At 59.8% G+C, this 20,380-nt stretch overlaps 2 protein-coding genes across 2 annotated transcripts; one reads left to right on the top strand and one right to left on the bottom strand.

Moving 5' to 3' along the window:
• Position 1: 1 nt before the first annotated feature.
• Positions 2 to 4,392, top strand: LOC121933961 (beta-arrestin-2-like; the record flags this gene model as incomplete). Its single annotated transcript, XM_042473941.1, has 7 exons — positions 2 to 23; positions 569 to 641; positions 1,251 to 1,388; positions 2,149 to 2,232; positions 2,338 to 2,417; positions 2,527 to 2,581; positions 3,462 to 4,392. Coding segments are annotated over 7 exons (549 nt in total), but the record flags the coding sequence as incomplete, so codon positions are not given.
• A 9-nt stretch (positions 4,393 to 4,401) lies between these two features.
• On the bottom strand, positions 4,402 to 9,081 carry LOC121933960 (collagen alpha-1(I) chain-like). The gene is made up of 9 exons (XM_042473940.1): positions 8,233 to 9,081; positions 7,306 to 7,492; positions 6,863 to 6,935; positions 6,694 to 6,775; positions 6,540 to 6,613; positions 5,970 to 6,200; positions 5,227 to 5,289; positions 4,956 to 5,028; positions 4,402 to 4,690 (listed from the first exon to the last, which is right to left on the bottom strand). Exons 1-9 carry the CDS (start codon positions 9,079 to 9,081, stop codon positions 4,586 to 4,588), a joined length of 1,737 nt encoding a protein of 578 aa, XP_042329874.1. The 3' UTR covers positions 4,402 to 4,585.
• Positions 9,082 to 20,380: the final 11,299 nt, after the last annotated feature.

The following is a 20,380-nucleotide window of genomic DNA, read 5'->3' as shown; positions in this document are numbered from 1 at the left end:
TGTCAAGAAAGTGAAAGTGTCTGGTATGAATGTTGAGTGGGGGGGGGCTTGGAGCTGGGAGAGGGCTTGCTAGTTTGGGGTGGGAAAATGGGGATGAGGACCCCTCTTCTGCAAGAAAGGCTAGCAGGACCCCAGGGCAGAATTGGCAGCGGAATAGAGATTGATTCTGCTCCACTCCCCCCAAAACCACAGCCAAACCGCTGCCCATGAATAGAGCAGCTACCTTTAATTTAAGGATTGCAGTGAGCATGCGCAGAGCCAGCGTGGCACAGTTGTTTGAGTGCTAGACTATAATTCTGGAGACCAGGGTTTGATTTCTGCTCACCCTTGAAACCCATTGGGAGACCTTGGGCAAGTCACGGTCTCTCAGCCTCAGTAGCCCTCAACAAATCTTACTGGCAGCTTTACCTTACGATCACAACAATGTGCAGCGTGCTGTATGGAGAGTTGCAGGCGAGCTGCAACTGGTTCCAGTGCTGACAGTCCCAAGCAGCCAGATTGGGGAGGGGGGTATCCCAACATGATGGCCTGCTTTTTGCCACTGACATGTTCCCCCTCTGCCCTGCAGTGCGGCAATATGCGGACATCTGCCTCTTCAGCACCGCCCAGTACAAGTGCCCCGTTGCCCAGATTGAACAGGAGTGAGTATGTGGCCCCCCAACCTGCCCCTCCCACTGCTCCTTCCGTCTTCAGTCTCTAAACATCTCCCCCCTTCCACACCGGAAGATTTCTTGCTTGAAATTTGGGGAAGAGAAGGGGCGAGGGGCTTGCTTCCAAAAAGGCAGGCTTGTATTTGCTGGAAACACACTCCAGTGGGGATGGATTTGCTGGAGGCAGAGTCTGGAAGGGACCCGCAAGGCCCATCCAGTCCAAGCCTTCCTGCAATGCATGGATGCACAACTGTAGCATTCCTGAAAGATGCCCACCCAGCCTCAGAGGTCCAAAGGGGGAGAGCCGCCCACCCTGCGGAGTCTCTTTGTTTTATATTAAAACAGATACAGCCAAGCAGAGCAGAGCAGGCAGAATGGTGCTCTTTCTTAAAAGCATATTTTATGAGCTGACGTTTTCAAAAGGAAAAATATCTCTTTTCCATGTCATTGTGGGATTGTCTCTGTCTGTGTGTATAAACACATGTGAGCCTTTTGCTTCATCCTCTGCTCCCCACACCACCCCCAATCCAGCCTGGATGGCCGGGGGCATTCGTTTGGGCCCCTTCTCTCTCACCCACCTGCCCTTTTTTCTTCCCTCAGTGACCAAGTGGCAGCGAGCTCCACCTTCTGCAAAGTTTACACGCTCACGCCGCTGCTGAGCAACAACCGCGAAAAGCGGGGCCTTGCGCTGGATGGGAAGCTTAAGCACGAGGACACCAACCTGGCCTCCTCTACCATGTGAGTTGGGGGGACAGACCCCCAGGATTCTCCTGCCCCCCCCCCCCAATATCCCAAGAACCCCTCGGCTGAGCTGCCCCATGCAAAGAGGCCGCCTGAAGAGCTTCAGGCGTAGGAGCCTGGGAATAAGCCCCTTGGGACTCCCTGACACATGAAGCGTGGTAAAGATTCCTCTGAATTGTCCTTTTTGTTTCTGGGGGAGAGAACTGGCAAAAAAATTGAGTTGAGGGGGTGCGTTGATGGCTAAGGATTTCTTCATGGCTCCTATTAGAGTATGGGGTGGGGGTAGCTCCTCAGGGGGCCACTGTAGATTTCTGGCCAGAGTTGGGGAAAATCTCAAAGACCATATAGTCCAGTCCCCTTTTGCTAGAGGAGGAATTCCACCCCAAGAGTCTTTTCCGCAATCAGACCGCTTTTCCCATCAGGGATTTCTTCCCAGGGGCTGCGAAAAAATCTCTTCCCTGGTTGGCCCAGGTTCAACACAAAGTCTTGCTGCACACAGTCCAGTCATCCAGGGACCACGAGCGCTTCATGAGCTGCAGGCAGACATGTGTGGCAGGGAGGGAGGGAAGGGGCAGAAGGAAGCGCATGCTGCGCCCGGGAATAGCTATGGGAGGGGAGAGCAGGGCAGGCGGCGCATCCTGGCTCAGAATGGGGAGCATCTGCCTCAGGCAGCAGCACACTCAATCTCATGGGGGGGGGGGCACATTGGTACCAAGAAGGGCACCCCCTCAGCCTCCCCTCTCTTCCTCTCTTGCAGCGTGAAGGAGGGAGCCAGCAAGGAGGTCCTGGGCATCTTGGTCTCTTACCGGGTCAAAGTGAAGCTAGTTGTCTCCCGGGGAGGGTACGTACCAGAGGTGGGTGGGTTGCCCCGGGTCTCCCCTTTCCTCCCTCCCCATGGGACCACCCCCAGCTCACCCCCTTTCTTTCCTCCCCCCTTGCCCACCAGGGATGTCTCCGTGGAGCTGCCCTTCGTCCTCATGCATCCAAAGCCCCCAGACCAGGTCTCACCTTCACAGCCTCAGCTCAGTGAGTGGGCAGTTGGGGCCATGGGGGTTGGAGGGGGGTCGCACAGCTCCTTGGGGCAGCAGTGGGGAGGGAACCTGGCTCATTGCTTCCTCTCTCCTTCCTTATCCAGCCACCCCCGAGACAGACACTCCGGTGGACACGAACCTCATCGAGTTTGAAACCAAGTAAGAGGGGAGGAGAGATGGGCCCGAGGGAAGCAGGGCTCTTTCCGCCAGAGATGGGAAGCACAGGGCCAATGCTCTCCAAGGCCCTGCTGTCCCAGGGTGAGGTGGGGAGATAGCCAACTTCCTAGGAGAGTCCACGGTGGGCCTGTGGGACGACAAGTGGGCACTTCCACCCCACCCAGTGATCCCCACTCCACCTATGATGCCTTTTCACTAGCACGTTGGTGAAGAGGTTGGCAAGACTGGGCTTGCAGAGCAAGTTAGGACTAGCCAAATAGCCTGCAACAAGAACCCCCACCCAAAAGACTCCTCACTGCCTGAGCCCACTCCATCTTTGGAAGTGAGTAACATGCACCCCTCCAATCTGAACAAATTGTACCGCATTTGGGCACCATGACAGATGTGGTGGCAGCCTCAGGGGAAGCAGGAGCACCTGCCTGCCCACAAAGGCACCAGTTGTGGGAGCTCAGGTTTGAGTCTGAGGAGACTGGCCCTTGCAGGGGCGAAAGAAGCGTCTCTGGGCTGGGACCCTTATTAGGTGCAGGGGCCAAAAAGGTGGCGATTCTTGCTGTGGAGGAGTTGAGCTCACCCATTTGCTGGGTTTTTAAAGCATGGGAAACCTGGGCAGCTAGAACATCAGTTTTAGGAGACCCCTGCTGGGGGGGGGGGCATGGAGCCCTTCCCCACAGCCTGCTGCGTTCCGCACTGCCAAGTGGGTTCCTTTTGGAAAGGAGGGGGGGCTGTCCACTGGCAGCCTCCTCCTGCTGACTTCCTCTCACTGCAAACCCACAGCAGGCTCTCTGTCTTCCTCCCTCATGCCAAACATAGAATTATAGAGTTGGAAGAGGCCTAAATCAATTCTGCTTCTCCCTCCCCAAAGCTATGGGCAGGACGATGACATTGTCTTTGAGGACTTTGCCCGCCTGCGGCTGAAGGGCCTGAAGGACGACAAGGAGGATGATGACCACTTCTGCTAGGAAGGACCAGAATGGCACACGCGTCTCCCCCACCTTGAAGGGGGCAACCCAGGAACAGCCAAAATGGGGGGAGGAGACAAGGACAAGCTCCCCCCATGAATGTCTCATCGCCTACCCCCCCCCCAAACTCACACGTGACGGAAGCCATTTCCACCTTTCCCTTCCTCAGCCTTGTGTCTTTAGTGCTGTATACAGGGGGGAGGGTTGTAACCCCTAGAAGGGGGCTTTTAATGTGATTAAAACTGGGGAGGGGGCTGCCCCTGCTCTGCTCCCTTCTGCCTGCCCCCCTCGCCTCTGACCCTTTGCTGCTGTGTATTTTTCCAGATGAATTTTAATCTTGTAAGGACCCCACACTGCCCCCCCCCCCCCAGTCTAACACACTGGATTCAATTTATTGGGCATTAGTGTCTTTTAAGTCATATCCCCCACCACTATTTTTATGTGTCTCTGGCCTAACCCCCTCCCCCTTTGTATGTCTCGGTTTTAATAATACTGTTTTAATTGCTTAGGGAAATGTTGGTAATGAAGCCCCCCATAAATAAATGGGGGGCAGGAAGAAGCCTTCTGTTGTTGCCTTAGAAGCCATTTCACTTCTGCCGTCCAAGCAGCTTGTCCCTTCCTCCCATTCAGCTGGGACTGAGGCCATGCGCCCCACAGGTGGAAGGAGGGTTGCGTGCGCCAAGTGCAATGCACTCTCCTTTATCCTACCTACCCCCCCCCCCCAAAATATACCTCTTCCCAGCCTGGCTACACACACCCACTCACCCAGGTGCAGGAAGGAAGGCCATGGGCTGCAACATTAAGATGATCAGTGGAATAAAACAGTTAACACCACACATGTGTGCTCTGGTTTTCGTTTTATTGATGCAATGCAAGAGCCAAGTAGCAGCAAATGTCCCTTTCTCCTCTTTGGGAAATGAAAAGGCTGCTCTGTTCGTGAAGATCTCTGCAAGGCTGCTTCATTTTGCAAAGCAATTGGTGCCAAACCAGGACCTCCTAGGTGAAAGTGGATGCCACCTTGGCACACTTACAGGGAGAAGAGGGGAGAATTCATGGGGGTGGGGTCCTCCTTGATGGCTGAGAGAGTAGGGACCCCATACCTGTGTTTGGGGGAGGACACTGTCTCTTCTTCCTGGGGGGGGGGAGAGGACTTGTGAGGTTGGAAGAAGGGAAAAGAGATGGGGAGTCATGCCCTGGCTGAGGGCACAAATTGATAGAGACACAGTAGGCATGTGGGCAGCAACACAAAGAGCCTTGCCGTCTCCTGTACCTCCCTTGGATGCATTCTGCTCCCATAAGAAGGGAGAGCCTGGGAGCAACGAAGGACCAAGGTACCCCAACCCCAGGCTCTCCAAACCTAATTGCCTGCCCAGAGCCAGGAGGACTGTGCAGCCTACCCTTTGCGCCTCTTCACATGGCATGCTGAAGTGCCTCTCCTTCAGGGCTGTTTCTGCTCCCAACCTGGGACTCCTGCAACAAATGGGGGGAGGGAGAAAACAAATTGGAGTGTGTGCATGCAGTCCAGTCAACCCTGCTTCTGTCATTTTGTAGGCAGGTGGGAAACACAAAAGAGCACAGCAGAGCGAGGGTCGAGACCCCATCGCCCACCCAAGAGGAAAGCAGAGAACACAGGCACAAACACACACCCCAAAAGAAGGGCTCACTCACAAGCCGGCAGCTTCTCTCATCCGCTCCAGCTTCTCCTGGAGGCGAGCCACCTTCCGCTGGTACCTGTGGCAGGAAAGGCCGGGGCAAATGGGGTCAGGAATGGGCCTTCATAGCCCAAAGGAGCAACGACAGCGAGCAGAGAAGGGCCTCCAGCCCAGGGGCCTCCTCGCCCAGGATCCCCTTGCAGCCTCCCTGGGGCCTGGGCTGTCTGGAGGAAGCAGAGTGAAGGGCATTGGCGTAACAGCTGTGGCCCAGGAAGTGACCACACAACCTCCATTGGTCACCTCATACAATGTGCAACATCCCACTCTTCACCCAAAGATCCAAGAGGTGTCTGGCTGGGAGTCTGTGGCCAGGAGAGTATCCATGAGACAGGATTGCACTTAGCCCAAAGTGTCCTCACTTCCCTTGCCGATACACCGGTCTCAACAACAAAAGCAAAGGGGGGAAGCAATCTAGCCAAGCCTCTGATGCCCCCCCCCCAGAACTAGCTCAGCCTCCATGAGACTTCCTGCGAAAACAAAAACCAGCCAGTGAAAGGTGTTGCTACATTCCTTTTGTGGGGATGGAAAACAGCTTTAAGCCACAGGTGTTTAAGCTCCATGACATTCACTTCCAGGGCCACGGGTGCAAATTCTCCAGGTCTAGGAGCCACCCCTGGCCGGGGGGGGGGGGAGGGAGATGTGACTAAGACCCCCAGCCCCCTCCCCCTCCCCACAAGCGCCTGGATGTCTGGGGCTCACTTCTGCTGCTGTTCGTTGGCCCGGTTCAGCCTCTGTGCCTCTTGGGCCTTCTCCTCCAGCCAGTGGGCCTCCAGGTCTAGGCGCTCCCTCCGGGCCTCTTGCAGCAGCCCCCGGGCCCCCTCCAGCTCCATCCGCAGCCCCTCGGCCTCCCGGGAGAGCTCCCAGGCCTTGCCCTGCGCCTCCTCATACTGCTGGGCCAGGGAGGCTGCCTCCTGCGCCAGGCGACCCATCCTGGAAGAGGGCCCAGAGGTTAGAGGGGCTCACTGGCGCGGAGATTGGGAGAGGAGGGCTCCACCAAGGAACGTGGCCCTGGGCAGGTCTCTCTCTCTCTCTCTCTAAGGCGCAGGGGAAGGCAACCCCCCCCCCCGGAAGACCTCTGGCCAAGGAAGCCAAGGGGGCCACCGGAGGAAATGACTGGAGGGGACACAGAGAGAGGGGGGCAGGGCTACCCATCGCCTCGGCGTTACTGAGGACGGGAGGGCAATAAGGCAGAGAGGGAGAGGCAAGGAGCCCCTGGCCATGATGGCAGGGAAGGAAGGGGAGGCCAGGGGGCCGGAGAGGGAGGGCTACCTGGCGCGCTGCTCCCGGTCCTCGGCCTCCCTCTGCCTCAGGACCTCCGTCAGGAGGGCCACCTCTTGGCGCAGCTGCGGAGGGAAGAGAGTCAGCTTCAGCCCAGAGCCAGGGGGGCCGCTTCGGGCCGAGGGAGACCAGGCGCCCTCCTCACCTCCTCTCTCTCCTGCCGGAGTTCGGACACTTCTGCCTGGAGCTGGATCCGGATCCGCAGGGCGTCCAGACCCTCGGGGCCCCTGGAGGGAGGAGGAGAGGAAGCCCCGGGGCTTGAGAGTGGCTCCCGGGGTCGGGTCACACTCTCTCAGCCTCGCTCGCTCGCTCACCGCTCTCCCGCCGGAAGGGCTCCCTCCGCCAGCCGCGCCTCCTGGGCCTCGCTCCGCTCCCGCAGCCTCTCATCTGCGGAGAGACAGAGACCCAGGGAGGCCTTCAGAGACCTGCTCCCGCCCTGCCTCCCCGCCCGCCTCCCTCCCTGGCGCTCTGCGCATGCTCAGGGGCTCACGTCGCTCCAGCAGGGCCCTCAGCCCCGGCGCGCCCGCCTCCCGCCTCCGCAGCGCCGAACGAACGTGCTCCCGCCAGACGACGGCGCCGGCGCCCGGATGCATGCCCTCCTGCGAAAGGGAGGGGTCACGTGCCGGTCCTCGCCCCGCCCCCTTTACGCGCAGGGGCTGCCGGGGGCTGTAGTCTCGTGCAATGGCCTACTGAGGCGCCACGCATGCGCAGGAGCCCCTAGTCACGTGCCCTCCTCGAAGGCCGGAAGCGGACGTACGGTGGCCGGCAGGGTCTCGGCATGGCGGCGGGCGGAGGGGTGGCGGGGGCTGCGTCGGGGGGGCTCCGGGGCCGGGCCGGGCGCGTTCGGCCTGGGCTTGGCCAACGAGCGACTGCGGATCCTGGAGGAGCTCGAGCGGGAGATCGCGGCGGCCCTCCAGAGCGCGGGTAGGTGGGCGGGGCGCAGTCTGGTGGGAGGGACTAGTATGTCATGCTCGTGACGTCACTTCCTGGCCCTTCCCCTCAGGGACAGTGATCCTGGAGCTGTCCAAGGAGAAGCCCAACGAGCGTCTGCTGGAGCGCCACGCCGGTCAGTTCGCGGCCTCCGTCCAGAAGGTGGAGCTACAGTCCGCCAGAGCCGGTACCTCACTCAAGGGAAGGCCTTTGCCCGCAGCTGCCACTCCCCAGGCTAAGGCCGGCCAGGCCAGGTAAGGCCAGGGGGGGAGGCAGGGGCCCAGCCTTTGCCCTCGCTGCCCGGCTCCCCATGCTAAGTGCCAGCCAGGCCAGTAAGGCCAGGTGGGAGGCAGGGCCCAGCCTTTGCCCCTCGGCTGCCCAGCTCCCATGCTAAGCCAGCCAGGCCAGGTAAGGCTAGGTGGGGAGGCAGGGCCCAGCCTTTGCCCCTCGGCGGCCGGTTTCCCAGGCTAAGGCCCAGCCCAGGGACCAGGTAAGGCCAGGTGGGGAGGCAGGGGCCCAGCCTTTGCCCCTCGGCTGCCCGCTCCCCCATGCTAAGGGCCGCCAGCCAGGTAGGCAAGTGGGGAGGCGGGGCCCAGCTTTTGCCCCTCGCGCTGCCCAGCTCCTGCTAAGGCCAGCCAGGCCAGTAAGGCCAGGTGGGGAGGCAGGCCCAGCCTTTGCCCCTCGCGGCCCAGCTCCCCATGCTAAGGCCAGCCAGCCAGGTAAGGCCTAGGTGGAGGCCGGGCCCAGCCTTTGCCCCTCGGCTCCCAGCTCCCCAGGCTAAGCCAGCCAGGCCAGGTAAGGCCAGGTGGGGAGCCGGGGCCCAGCCTTTGCCCCGCGCTGCCCAGCTCCCATGCAAGGCCAGCCAGGCCAGGTAAGGCCAGGTGGGGAGGCCGGGGCCCAGCCTTTGCCCCTCGCTGCCCAGCTCCCCAGCTAAGGCGCCAGCCAGGTAAGGCCAGGTGGGGAGGCCGGGGCCCAGCCTTTGCCCCTCGGCTGCCCAGCTCCAAGCTAAGCAGCCAGGCCAGGTAAGGCCAGGTGGGGAGGCCGGGCCCCAGCCTTTGCCCCTCGGCTGCCCGGCCCCCGCTAAGGCCAGCCAGGCCAGGTAAGCCAGGTGGGAGCCGGGGCCCAGCCTTTGCCCCTCCTGCCCCTCCCCCATGCTAAGGCCAGCCAGGCCAGGTAAGGCCAGGTGGGGAGGCGGGGCCCACCTTTGCCCCTCGCGGCCCAGCTCCCCAGCAAGGCCAGCCAGGCCAGGTAAGGCCAGGTGGGGAGGCCGGGGCCCAGCCTTTGCCCCTCGGCTGCCCGCTCCCCAGCTAAGGCCAGCCAGGCCAGGTAAGGCCGTGGGAGGCGGGGCCCAGCCTTTGCCCCTCCGGCCCCAGCTCCCCATGCTAAGGCCAGCCAGCCAGGTAAGCAGGTGGGGAGGCGGGCCCAGCCTTGCCCTCGCTGCCAGCTCCCCAGCTAAGGCAGCCAGGCCAGTAAGGCCAGGTGGGGAGGCCGGGGCCCAGCCTTTGCCCCTCGGCTGCCCTCCCCAGCTAGCGGGCCAGGCCAGGTAAGGCCAGGTGGGGAGGCGTGGGCCCAGCCTTTGCCCCTCGGCTGCCCAGCTCCCCATGCTAAGGCCGCCAGGCCAGGTAAGGCAGTGGGGAGGCCGGGGCCCAGCCTTTGCCCCTCGCTGCCCAGCTCCCAGGCTAAGGCGCCGGCCAGGCCAGTTAAGGCCAGGTGGGGAGGCGGGGCCCAGCCTTTGCCCCCGGGCTGCCCGCTCCCCAGCTAAGGCCGGCCAGGCCAGTAAGCCAGTGGGGGCCGGGCCCAGCCTTGCCCCTTCGCGCCCAGCTCCCCATGCTAGGCCAGCCAGGCCAGGTAAGGCAGTTGGGGAGGCCGGGGCCCAGCCTTTGCCCCTCGGCTGCCAGCTCCCCGGCTAAGCGCAGGCCAGGTACCAGGTGGGGAGGCCGGGGCCCAGCACCTTTGCCCCCGCTGCCCGCTCCCCAGCTAAGGCCGCCAGGCCAGGTAAGGCCAGTGGGGAGGCGGGCCCAGTCCTGTTGCCCCTCGGCTGCCCACTCCCAAGGCTAAGGCCGGCCAGGGCCAGGTAAGGCCAGGTGGGAGGGCCGGGCCCAGCCTTTGCCCCGCGGCTGCCCAGCTCCCCAGGCTAAGGCCGGGCCAGGCCAGTAAGGCCAGGTGGGGAGGCCGGGGCCCAGCCTTTGCCCTCGGCTGCCCAGCTCCCCAGGCAGAAGCCGCCAGGCCAGGTAAGGCCAGGTGGGGAGGACGGGCCCAGCCTTTGCCCCTCGCTGCCCAGTCCCCATGCTAAGGCCGGCCAGGCCAGGTAAGGCCAGGTGGGGAGGCGGGGCCCAGCCTTTGCCCCTGGCTGCCCGGGTTCCCCATGCTAAGAAGCCAGCAGGCCAGGTAAGGCCAGGTGGGGAGGCAGGGCCCAGCCTTTGCCCTCGGCTGCCCAGCTCCTAGGCAAGGCCAGTCCAGACCAGGTAAGGCCAGGTGGGAGGGCAGGGGCCCAGCCTGGCCCCACGGCTGCCCGGCTCCCCATGCTAAGCCGGCCAGGCCAGGTCAAGGCCAGTGGGGAGGCAGGGGCCCAGCCTTTGCCCCTCGGCTGCCCAGCTCTCCCCATCTAAGAGCGCAGCCAGGCCAGTGTAAGGCCAGGTGGGAGGCAGGGGCCCAGCCTTGCCCCTCGGCTGCCCAGCTCCCCATCTAAGAGCCAGCCAGCGCCAGTAAGGCTAGGTGGGGAGGCCGGGGCCAGCCTTTGCCCCTCGGCTGCCCAGCTCCCAGGCTAAGGCCAGCCAGGCCAGGTAATGCCAGGTGGGAGCGGGGCCCAGCCTTTGCCCCTCGGCTGCCCAGTCCTCTAGGTTAAGGCCGTCAGACCAGGGTAAGGCCAGGTGGGGAGGCAGGGGCCCAGCCTTTGCCCCTCGGCTGCCCAGCTCCCCATGCTAAGGCCAGCCGGCCAGGTAAGGCCAGGTGGGGAGGCAGGGGCCCAGCCTTTGCCCCGCGCGCTGCCCAGCTCCCAGGCTAAGGCCAGCCAGGCCAGGAAGGCCAGGTGGGGAGGCCGGGGCCCAGCCTTTGCCCCTCGGCTGCCCAGCTCCCCAGGCTAAGGCCAGCCAGGCCAGGAAGGCCAGGTGGGGAGGCGCGGGGCCCAGCCTTTGCCCTCGGCTGCCCAGCTCCTAAGCGTAAGGCCAGCCAGGCCAGGTAAGGCCAGGTGGGGGGAGGCCGGCAGCCTTTGCCCCTCGGCTGCCCACTCCTAAGGCTAAGGCCCAGCCAGGCCAGGAAGGCCCAGTGGGGAGGCCGGGCCCAGCCTTGCCCCTCGTCTGCCCAGCTCCTAAGGCTAAGGCCAGCCAGGCCAGGTAAGGCCAGGTGGGGAGCCAGGGGCCCAGCCTTTGCCCACTCGGCTGCCAAGCTCACTAAGGCTAAGGCGGCCCGGCCAGGCCAGGTAAGGCCAGGTGGGGAGGCAGGGGGCCCAGCTTTGCCCCTCTCGGCCCGGCCCCCCAGGCTAAAGCCGCCCAGGCCAGGTAAGGCCAGGTGTGGGAGCAGGGGCCCAGCCTTTGCCCCTCGGCTGCCCGCTCCCCAAGCTAAGGCCGGCCAGGCCAGGTAAGGCCTGGTGGGGAGGCCGGGGCCCAGCCTTTGCCCCTCGGCTGCCCGGCTCCCCAGGCTAAGGCCGGCCAGGCCAGGTAGGGCCAGGTGGGGAAGGCAGGGGCCCAGCCTTTGCCCTCGCTGGCGGCCCAGCTCCTAAGGCAAGGCCGTCCCAGGCCAGGTAAGGCCAGGTGGGGAGGCCGGGGCCCAGCCTTTGCCCCCGCTGCCCACTCCCCAGGCTAAGGGCCGGCCAGGCCAGGTAAGCCAGTGGGGAGGCCGGGGCCCAGCCTTTGCCCCTCGCTGCAGCACCTAAGGCAAGGCGCCAGGCCAGGTAAGGCCAGGTGGGGAGGCCAGGGGTCCCAGCCTTTGCCCCTCGTCTGCCCGGCTCCCCGGCTAACGGCCAGCCAGGCAGGTAAGGCCAGGTGGGGAGGCAGGGGCCCAGCCCTTTGCCCTCGGTTGCCCGGCTCCCATGCTAAGGCCGGCCAGCCAAGGTAAGGCCTGTGGGGAGTGAGCACGGGGCCCGCCTTTGCCCCTCGCGGCCCGGCCCCCAGGCTAGGCCGGCCAGGCCAGGTAAGGCCAGTGGGAGGCAGGGGCCCAGCCTTTGCCCCTCGGCTGCCCGGCTCCCAAGGCTGAAGGCCGGCCAGGCCAGGTAAGGCCAGGTGGGGAAGGGCAGGGCCCAGCCTTTGCCCTCGGCTGCCCAGCCCCCAGGCTGAAGCCGGGCAAGGCCAGGTAAAGGCCAGGTGGGGAGGCAGGGGCCTAGCTTTGCCCCTCGGCTGCCCGGCTCCCCAGGCAAGCCGGCCAGGCCATGGTAAGGCAAGGTGGGAGGCAGGGCCCAGCCTTTGCCCCTTGCTGCCCCAGCTCCCAAGGCTAAGGCCGGCCAGCCAGGTAAGGCCAGGTGGGGAGGCAGGGGGCCCAGCTTTTGCCCCCTGCGGCTGCCCAGCCCCCAGGCTAAGGCGGCCAGGCCAGGTAAGGCAGGTGGGGAGGCCGGGCCTAGCCTTTGCCCCTCGGCTGCCGCTCCCCAGGCTAAGGCCGGCCAGGCCAGTAAAGTGCCAGGGTGGGGAGGCAGGGGCCCAGCCTTTGCCCCTCGGCTGCCCAGCTCCCCAGGCTAAGGCCGGCCAGGCCAGGTAAGGCCAGGTGGGGAGGCAGGGGCCCAGCCTTTGCCCCTCGGCTGCCCAGCTCCCCAGGCCAAATGTGTGGTGCTCTTGACCGGCAGGTGGCCACAGGACAGCCCCATGAGGGCTCCAGCTACGCTTCCCGGAAGGACTGCCAGATGGCCCTCAAGCGCATGGACTACGCCCGCGTTAAGCTGGGGGACCTCTCCCGGACCTGCGAGCAGATGCTGGATCCTTAGCGGAGGAAGACGCATCCCTCCTTCGCCTCCCAACGCTTGAGACTCTGCCGGAAGACCCACGGCGCGAGCGGTGTCTCCAGAGGCCCTTCGCCTAGGCGTTCTTGCCAGCACTGTTTACAGCCAGGCACTTCTTCCGCCAACCCTGGCAGGGCCCTCCGTGCGAGAGACGCTGGGGCCCGGTTGCAGCTGGAAGCGGCACTCCGTAAACACTGTGGCTCTTCTCTTTCCTGACATGGTCCTCCTTTGACCGCTGTCCCCACGTTATGGTTTCCTGGCACATTACACACACTTTTCTACGCTATCTGTGTCACGGAGTCCTATTCTCTGGAGACTTTAAAACGGCCTGGGTGACCATCTGTCAGGGGCGTCTTCCTGCCTTTGGGGACCCTTCCAGCTCTCCATGGATTTTGCCTAACTGACCACTCCCCACAAAGGTGCCCTTGATCATGTTCTCACGTCTGCCTCTGATTCCCGGTATGTGTTCAAGTGGTCATCTATTGTCCTTGGCTGTAGCCAACTTCCTTCCTCTGCCTTTGTCCCCCAGCGCATTAAAACTGAACTTGTTACCTCGTCTCCATACCCACAAGGTTTTGAATTTGAACTGACATCCTCCTACACCACTGGCTTACATAGCTCTCTTCCCGCTCCAAAACATGCATTTGAGGAAGTAGGCCCATAGCATCGCAGCATCACTGCTAGGGGCCCTCCAACCCAACCCCCTTCATCCATTCAGGGAGACATAGAATCATAGAGTTGGAAGAGACCCCAAGGGCCATCCAGTCCAACCCCATTCTGCCATGCAGGAAATCACAATCAAAGTATCCCCGACAGATGCCCATCCAGCTTCTGCCTAATGACCTCCAAGGAAGGAGACCCCACTATAATCTCAGAGGAAGAAGTGTGTTCCACTGTCGAACAGCCCTTACTCCAGGACGTTCCTCCTAAAGTTGAGCTAGATCTCTTTCCTGCAGCTTGCATCCATTGCTCCACTGGGTCCTGTTCCTGGAGCAGCAGAAACAAGCTTGCTCCCGCCTCAATGGAATCCCTTCAAAATTTAAACAGGGCTATCATCATATCACCTCTTAACCTTCTCTTGTCCAGCTAAACATCCTAAGTCTCTCCTGAGAAGGCATTACGGTTTCCAGACCCTCACCATTTTGGTGGACTCTTTTGGACATGCTCCAATTTTCAAAACCCTGTTCAAACTGATGCCTAGAACTGGACCCAGGATTACCCAAGCGAGGCCTGACCAGAGCAGAATACAGTGGCACTATTCCTTCCCTTGATCTAGACACTATACTTTTATTGAAGCAACTTAAAATTGCAATGGCCATGTTAGCTGCCACAACACACTCTTGGCTCATGTTCAACTGTGGTTTACTGGACTCCTAGATCCCTTTCACACCTGTAGTCTCCTTAAGCAAGTACAGTATCTTAAGTCCTATATCTGTGCATTTCATTTTTCCACCCAAAGTGCAGTACCTTATGTTTCTCTGTGTTGAAGTTCGTTTTGTTAGCTTTGGCCCAGAAAGGGCCAAGCAAGGCTCCACTGGGAAGGAGCCCCACAGTCTGGGGGCAACCACGTTAAGGCTGCGCCCGTGTCCTGCCATTTGACGGTGGCAGGATGAAGAAAAAAGCCTCGTCGAAGACGTAAGCGAGACTGGCTCAGGGCACCTGAGTTGTGTTTGTTTGGTTTATTTCAAGGATTTATATCTTGCCTTTCTCCCAGAGTGCAGTGTTTCCAGGCAAGGGGAAAGAGCAGCAAAAAGCAGCCACGAAACCCCCCTTCTCTCCCACCTTGAAGAGCAGCTCCAAAAAGAAAGCGGAAAGCAGGCCCACGCAATAAGCGTGCCAATTATCCCACGCGGTGCCATGTCGCAGGGCTCCAAAAGGGAAAGGAAGCCACCTCTCTAATTGGAAGCAAGAAGGGATGGCAGACCCCCAAAGCAGGCTTTTGCTTTCAGCCCACCCAAAAGTTGGATAAATCCATGCCAGTCCCTGGCAACGCATGCCACCTTTCTTGGAGAGAACAAGGGCCCCGTCCTGCCCCCAGGAAGCTTTGTGGTCTTTCCGTGGGCAGCGGGGAGGAAGGCGCTGTATTCGAGTGAGGGATCAGCTCAACCCCACAACAGCAGCAACGACAATGGGTGGCAGCCGCACTGCAGCATTAAAGCAGTTTGGTACCACTTTAAACGCCATGACTCGTCCTACAGGATCCTGGGATTTGTAGTTTGGGGAGGTATTGAGCCTGGTCTGTTGGAGAGCTCTGGTGCCTCACCCCAGAGAGTCTGGCAGCCAAAGTGGTGTCACACGCTTCAGTTCTGCAGTGCAGCTGCATCCAAGGCTGAGGAGAGAGCCTGGAAGGGGCTGCCGGCCGCTTGAGTGAATCAACCAAAGAGAAAAGCAAACAAGAGAATAGGGATTCTTTAATCCTCTCAGTTGAGGGGGAGGACATTTTTGGCCAGGAGGACCCTCAGGGGAGCAGCCCGCCTCGCAGGGTCTTCTGAAGGGTAGAACACGATCAAGGCTTTGGGGGCACTAAAGGGCACCAGAAGTGGTCAATGGGGCAAATTCATGATGGGATGAAGCAAGCACCTTAACTACCCTGAACTACACAGCCAAGCCTTTCGATTTGGGAGGTTGAGGAGGCCCAGGTCTGGTTGGGAGCTGGATGGGAGATCCCAGGAGGGACAACGGGAAAGATCCACAGCCAGGGCTGGGGAGAAGAAGCTGCTCAGGTGGCCAGAGACCCTCCTTTTCCAGGACATGTCCTGCATTGCAGCCTTCTGACCAGGAGGAATTGATAATGTATCTTATATCAGGTTGTTAGCTTTTATTGGTCATGCCTTATGTTTTATTTCATGTTCTTTCATTTGTGGGGCTTGTCTCTTTTGCAGGAATACCATCGGTCACCTGAGCTTTCTGACCCTTAGCCAGCCATGGCTGCTGTCAGTCATGACCCTTGGCTGAAAGGACCACCTTTTCGTGGGCTTCAGGTATCGCGCACCTGAGCATCCTTTCTTGCCAAGGGAGCCATCCATCCTAAAGCCACTGCCACAACTTTCCTCCTCCCAGTCCCCTCTTGTCATGAAAGCCGCTTGCAAGGACTGCTGTTGCATTGCCCTTTGGATGTCACACCCAAGGCATCTGCAAGCGTGGGAACATGAGTGCGCAGCATCCCAAAAGAGCAACATGGCAGCCAGGAGAGGGGCCAGGTGCGTCCCTCTGCCTTGGGGCCTCCCACAACCCCACACTTCTGCCTCCCTCGGCCCCACAGCAACCTCCAAAACCCCCTCCGACCCCGACTCCCCCTCTTTCCTCTTTTCAAATCCTTCTCACAAAGTAACTTTCCACGTGGAAAAACCTGGCACAAGCCACATGTGCCATGCGTTTCTGGCTGGCAAACTCACCAAGTCAATGTACACTTTGCCCTCTCTGGATCCAGGTTTTTGTGCCCACAGGTTCCAGCATCCATGGTTTGCAAACATCTGACAGCTGTCTTCCCAAAGCAAACCTTGGCTCAGCCATTTTATAGAAGGGATGCCATGGGATTAATGGGACTTGAGCCTCCATGGGTTTGGTCTCATTTGGTCTCATATGGGGAGGGTTTTTTTTTGGGGGGGGGGCTGACTTTCTGGGATCCCCCCGGAAGGCTTGAGTGGCCTGAGAGGGAAGCTTAAGGTGGGTTTCGTCCCTTTGGGGGCGGGTCTGGGGTCTTCAGAGCAGCCCCCCCCCGGCAGCCAAAGCGGACCCTTCGATCCCCATTTAGCCTGGAAGGACGGCAAACCTTAGAAGCAGGGGGTGATGTTTTGGGGGGAGGGCCTTTGCCTCTCCGCTGCGATCCAGCACCTAGGACCCCCCCCCACAAAAAAAGAAGCCTATCCCCTCCCTTCATAGCTTCGCTTTGTCTCCCGCCTCGTCCCGGGTCCCAGCCTCCCTTCTCGGCTCGGCTCGGCTCTGCTCTGCCAAGCCTGGGCCCAGAGTCAGGGCAAGTTCCTGCGGGAGGCCCCCGCCGCCCCCCAGAAGGCCAGCCGAGCCGGGCCAAGGGCGAGGGCTCCTCTGGGGCGGAGGCACCCTTGGGGCACCCTCCGGGGCCCCTGCTCACCTGCCTCTAGTCTCGGGGGCTCTCGCCGCTGTTTACTAGCCCCCCCCCCCCAACACGGCGAACCCCCCCTCAGCAGATCACGCGACCGACGACCACGGAAGACTCCCCCCCCCCCGCCCAGAGCCGGCCCTCCCTCTCCTTCCGCTTCCGCTTCCGCGCCGCAGCAGCAGCAGCAGCGCCTGCCGCCCGAGGAGCGCCCCTCGGCTTCCTCATGGCAACCATGACCTTCCTTCTCACGGAGAGCCCCCTCCGAGCAGAGAAACAACAACCCGGGTCGGAGGGAGCCCGAAGCCCTGCTCCAGCTGCCAGGATTCCAGAGCCCAGAGCCGGGATGCTGCTGAGAGGCGGTGCCCAGTCTGGCTGCAGCCATGCCAGCTTAGCCTGGGCTTCCGTTCCTTTTAGCACCACTTTCCCAATGAGTCTGTTGTCTCTCTGGGTTGCCATAATTGTCCCCTAAAACCCCGGACAAAATGTAGGACAAAACAAAGCCCAAAATGGAGGACATTTAAGACAACGGAGGACCTTAAACGGCCTACAGTTTGTCCTGGGTTTTATGGCAACCCTAATTTAAATCCGCTTTCTTTGCTTTCCAGCCGTGCAAAGAAACTGGGAAAGGCCAGGCCATGGACAGCCCTGACTTAGGGCCTTGTCTGGGGTCTCTCTAGCTGTCCTTCATATAGTCCTCTCACTTCTGGATGAATGGCTGAGCAAAGACGAAAGCGAGGATTGCGCATGCCATTGGCAACCGCAGTCGCAAGTGTTTGCGCTCAGTGCCCTTCTGCTGCTGCTGCTGCTGCTGCTGCTGCCTGAGGCGGCCGCTTCGCTCGCCCCCAATATTTCTGGTCTTCCTCTGAGAGGCCTCTCTCTCAAGGAGGTCAGAATACAAAAAGATGTTTGTTTCAACCCTGCTTTTAAAAAATAATGCGGTCACACCAGCCCCCAAAACCCACCAAGAACCACACAACCGCTGCTGGTCTGAGAAGCCCACATTCAGAGGCAAAGCCAGAGGCTTTCATGGCCGGCTTCCATATTTTGTATGGGCTTTCAGGCTCTATGGCCAGGCCCCACAAGAAGGGCTTCTTCCTGACCCTTCGCCAGCATCTGCGGCTGGCTTCTTCAGAGAAGGCATTCTCTTCTTCAGCATCCTCTGAAGATGCCAGCCACAGATGCAGGCGAAAGGTCTCTTCGCCACATAACCCCCACCCCATAAAAAAACATGTACATTCAGATTTAGACAAGGCTGGCAAGCCAGGATCCTCACAATTCCCAAAGGGCAAGGCAAATGATAAGGGGGGGGGGGTCTTTCCCATTCAGCTTCAATGCTTTGAACCCATCTCCTGGTTTTAGGAAGAGAGGAAGGGGAAAGTCTCCCCCAAATCCTAGAACTCCATGAAGAACAATCCCCCGTTTTCCACCCCAAAAATGTTCCTCTTCTGCCCCCAACATCAGTGAGGTTTGTCCACATGTTTATTGCTGCTCTCCACTAAAAAGCCTACCTCTCTGCTGCCCTTCTTTCTTATTTTTTCCAGGGGGGCTGCTTCATTCCCCCCATCATTGGGGTCATCCTTTTCGGCACACCCCCCCCCTTCAGCCAACACCCCTTTGAGGACCAGAACCAGACACAGTACACCAAGTGGAATTGCACTCACAATATCACACTGCATGGCTATAGCACTATGATTCTGCTTCCACTGGGATGTTGTTGTTGCTGTTGTTGTTATTATTCAGTTGAGGGAGGGGCAACATTTAGAATTCTCTAGACTACAACTCCCAGAATTCCACAGGAGGCAGCCATAGCAGTTAGAGTGACAGTGTCGTGTGATACTGGACGACCTGCAGAATGTATTTGCCTCCCTCCCAAATCTGGCTTCAGTCCTATGCTTGTTTTTGTGTGTCTGCTTCACTTTTCTGCTATAATAAAAAGATCTGTCAAAGATCTGTGGCCTTTGATATCAATTCTGTATCAAAAAGGGGAGAGTGGCTTGTGCGCATCAAGTGGCACATTGATGCCAAGGAGATCCACATCAGTTCCATCATAACACAACAAAATGTTGGCCTGTGTAGCCAAAGATCCAGCTCTCAGTCCTCCCCTGTGACCTGCCATATAAATCCTATATCAAAAAGGCATATTTTGGGCAAGGAGTCCAAAAGGGGCCCCCCAGGGCAGGAAACCAGCCATGCCACATTGCGACATCTGGATGGCTCAGCATGGGGAGGCCAATGGCATTTATCTGGGATGGGATTAAATCAGCACACTCCCTTCCCTGAGGAGAGCAACTGTTTGCATGCAGCAGACAAAGCCCGTGGCCAGTTGCGGAGTGTGTGTGTGTGTGCCTGGCTAAATACTTTGGACACCTTTGTGGTTAGCCCTGCCAGTTGTTTGGGATGGGCTGCTGGATGCATTTACTAATTGGTCTTCCAAAGGGGGTGCAGGAAGGGGGTCCTGGGGGTCCATGGGTGCCTCCTTCTGCTGGCAGTGGTTTCTGCTCCCCACATTCCTGTCCGCAGACTCTTGCCGGCCATTCCTTTGGCAGTGCCTTGTTTTCCATAATCACAAGGCTGGGCCCTGGCCAAGGAATGCTGTGGGCGGCGGAGGAGGAGGAAGAAGAGGAGGAAGGAGGCCTCCCCTTGTTGGGGGGGGGACATTTTTGGAATAGCAGTGCCAGGAATGCCATTGTGCTTGGAGTCCCAGGCCAGGAAGAGGACGGCTGCCTGGGTGCTGCAGCCGCTCCAGCCACTGCTTCTGCTTCTGCCCCAGGCTGGCCTGGACGTTGCCCCTCTAGGTGGCAGGGTGAGGCTGGCCATGCACTGCAGGCAGGATGCGTGTGCGCATTTGCACATGTGCGTGCAAACTCTCCAACATTTCACAGGTGAGGACCACCAGGAAAGATGCAGCCAAGCAGCCTCAGAATGTGGCCAAGATAGAGTGACCATTAGTCCTCCGCTCCCAGGACATGTCCTACGCTTTGGCTGTCTCTCTCCATCCAGGAGGAATTCCAAAACCTCCTCCATTCTGAGCATGACTAAGAAGCACGAATTTCTATTTGTAACAGTTTCTTTAGGGCCTCCGTTTTGCTTCGGATATTCTTCTTCCATTTTGCGTCTGGTATGGCATCCGGTCACCTTGGGTCAAGATGGCAAAAGCAACATTAATGAGGGAGCATTAGGTAATTGTGTTGGCCAAAGTACAATAACACCCAGAATCCACAAAACAGCAATACATTTATTGTGACAACCAAAATGCACAAAATACAAGTTGCAAGCTTTCGAAGCTCCACTGGCTTCTCTACCAGACAAAGGTGTTAAAAACCACACCGGAGGGAAATATATGTGAGGATGGGCTCCTCGTGGTTAGGGGACGATGGGAGTTGTAGTCCTCCAAGCAGTACCTCCCCCAGGCTCTAGTTCTGGAGCGGTTTGTCCTCTGAAGGAGACTCCCCCAAATCTGGAGGCAGAAGGGGAAGAGACCCATCATCCCCGCTCTTCACGGCTCTTTCCCTCAGAGCCTTGGGGAGATGGGAGTTGTAGTGACAGGGATGTAGGAGCAGAAATGAATGCGAACTCATAAAGAATGTCAAAACGAGAATAAAGGCTCATCTGAGTCCTGAGGTACGAATAACTGTAGAACGGGACACAAAACGCTCTTTAAAACGGTTTATTTATTTAATCCTCCATTTTTTTCACTGTATGTTTATAAAACACATTTGGACTCTGTTTATTGTACTTTATAGAAGGCCGCACGCCTCCCCCTCAGAGTTTGAAGGGAGACTACAGTTCCCGGCATGCCCTCCGGCGAGGGCTACTGCGCAGGCGCGGGGATGCGCGAGGGGCACGCCTCCGTCCCCGGCCCCGCCTCCCCCTCCCGGACGTCCCGCCTCCCCCGCCTCA

The sequence above is a fragment of the Sceloporus undulatus genome, chromosome 6 (genome assembly GCF_019175285.1).
Source record: "Sceloporus undulatus isolate JIND9_A2432 ecotype Alabama chromosome 6, SceUnd_v1.1, whole genome shotgun sequence".
NCBI lineage: Eukaryota > Metazoa > Chordata > Lepidosauria > Squamata > Phrynosomatidae > Sceloporus > Sceloporus undulatus.
The sequence above is the reverse complement of the archived record's forward strand: the minus strand, read 5'-3'. Positions and strand labels throughout refer to the sequence as shown.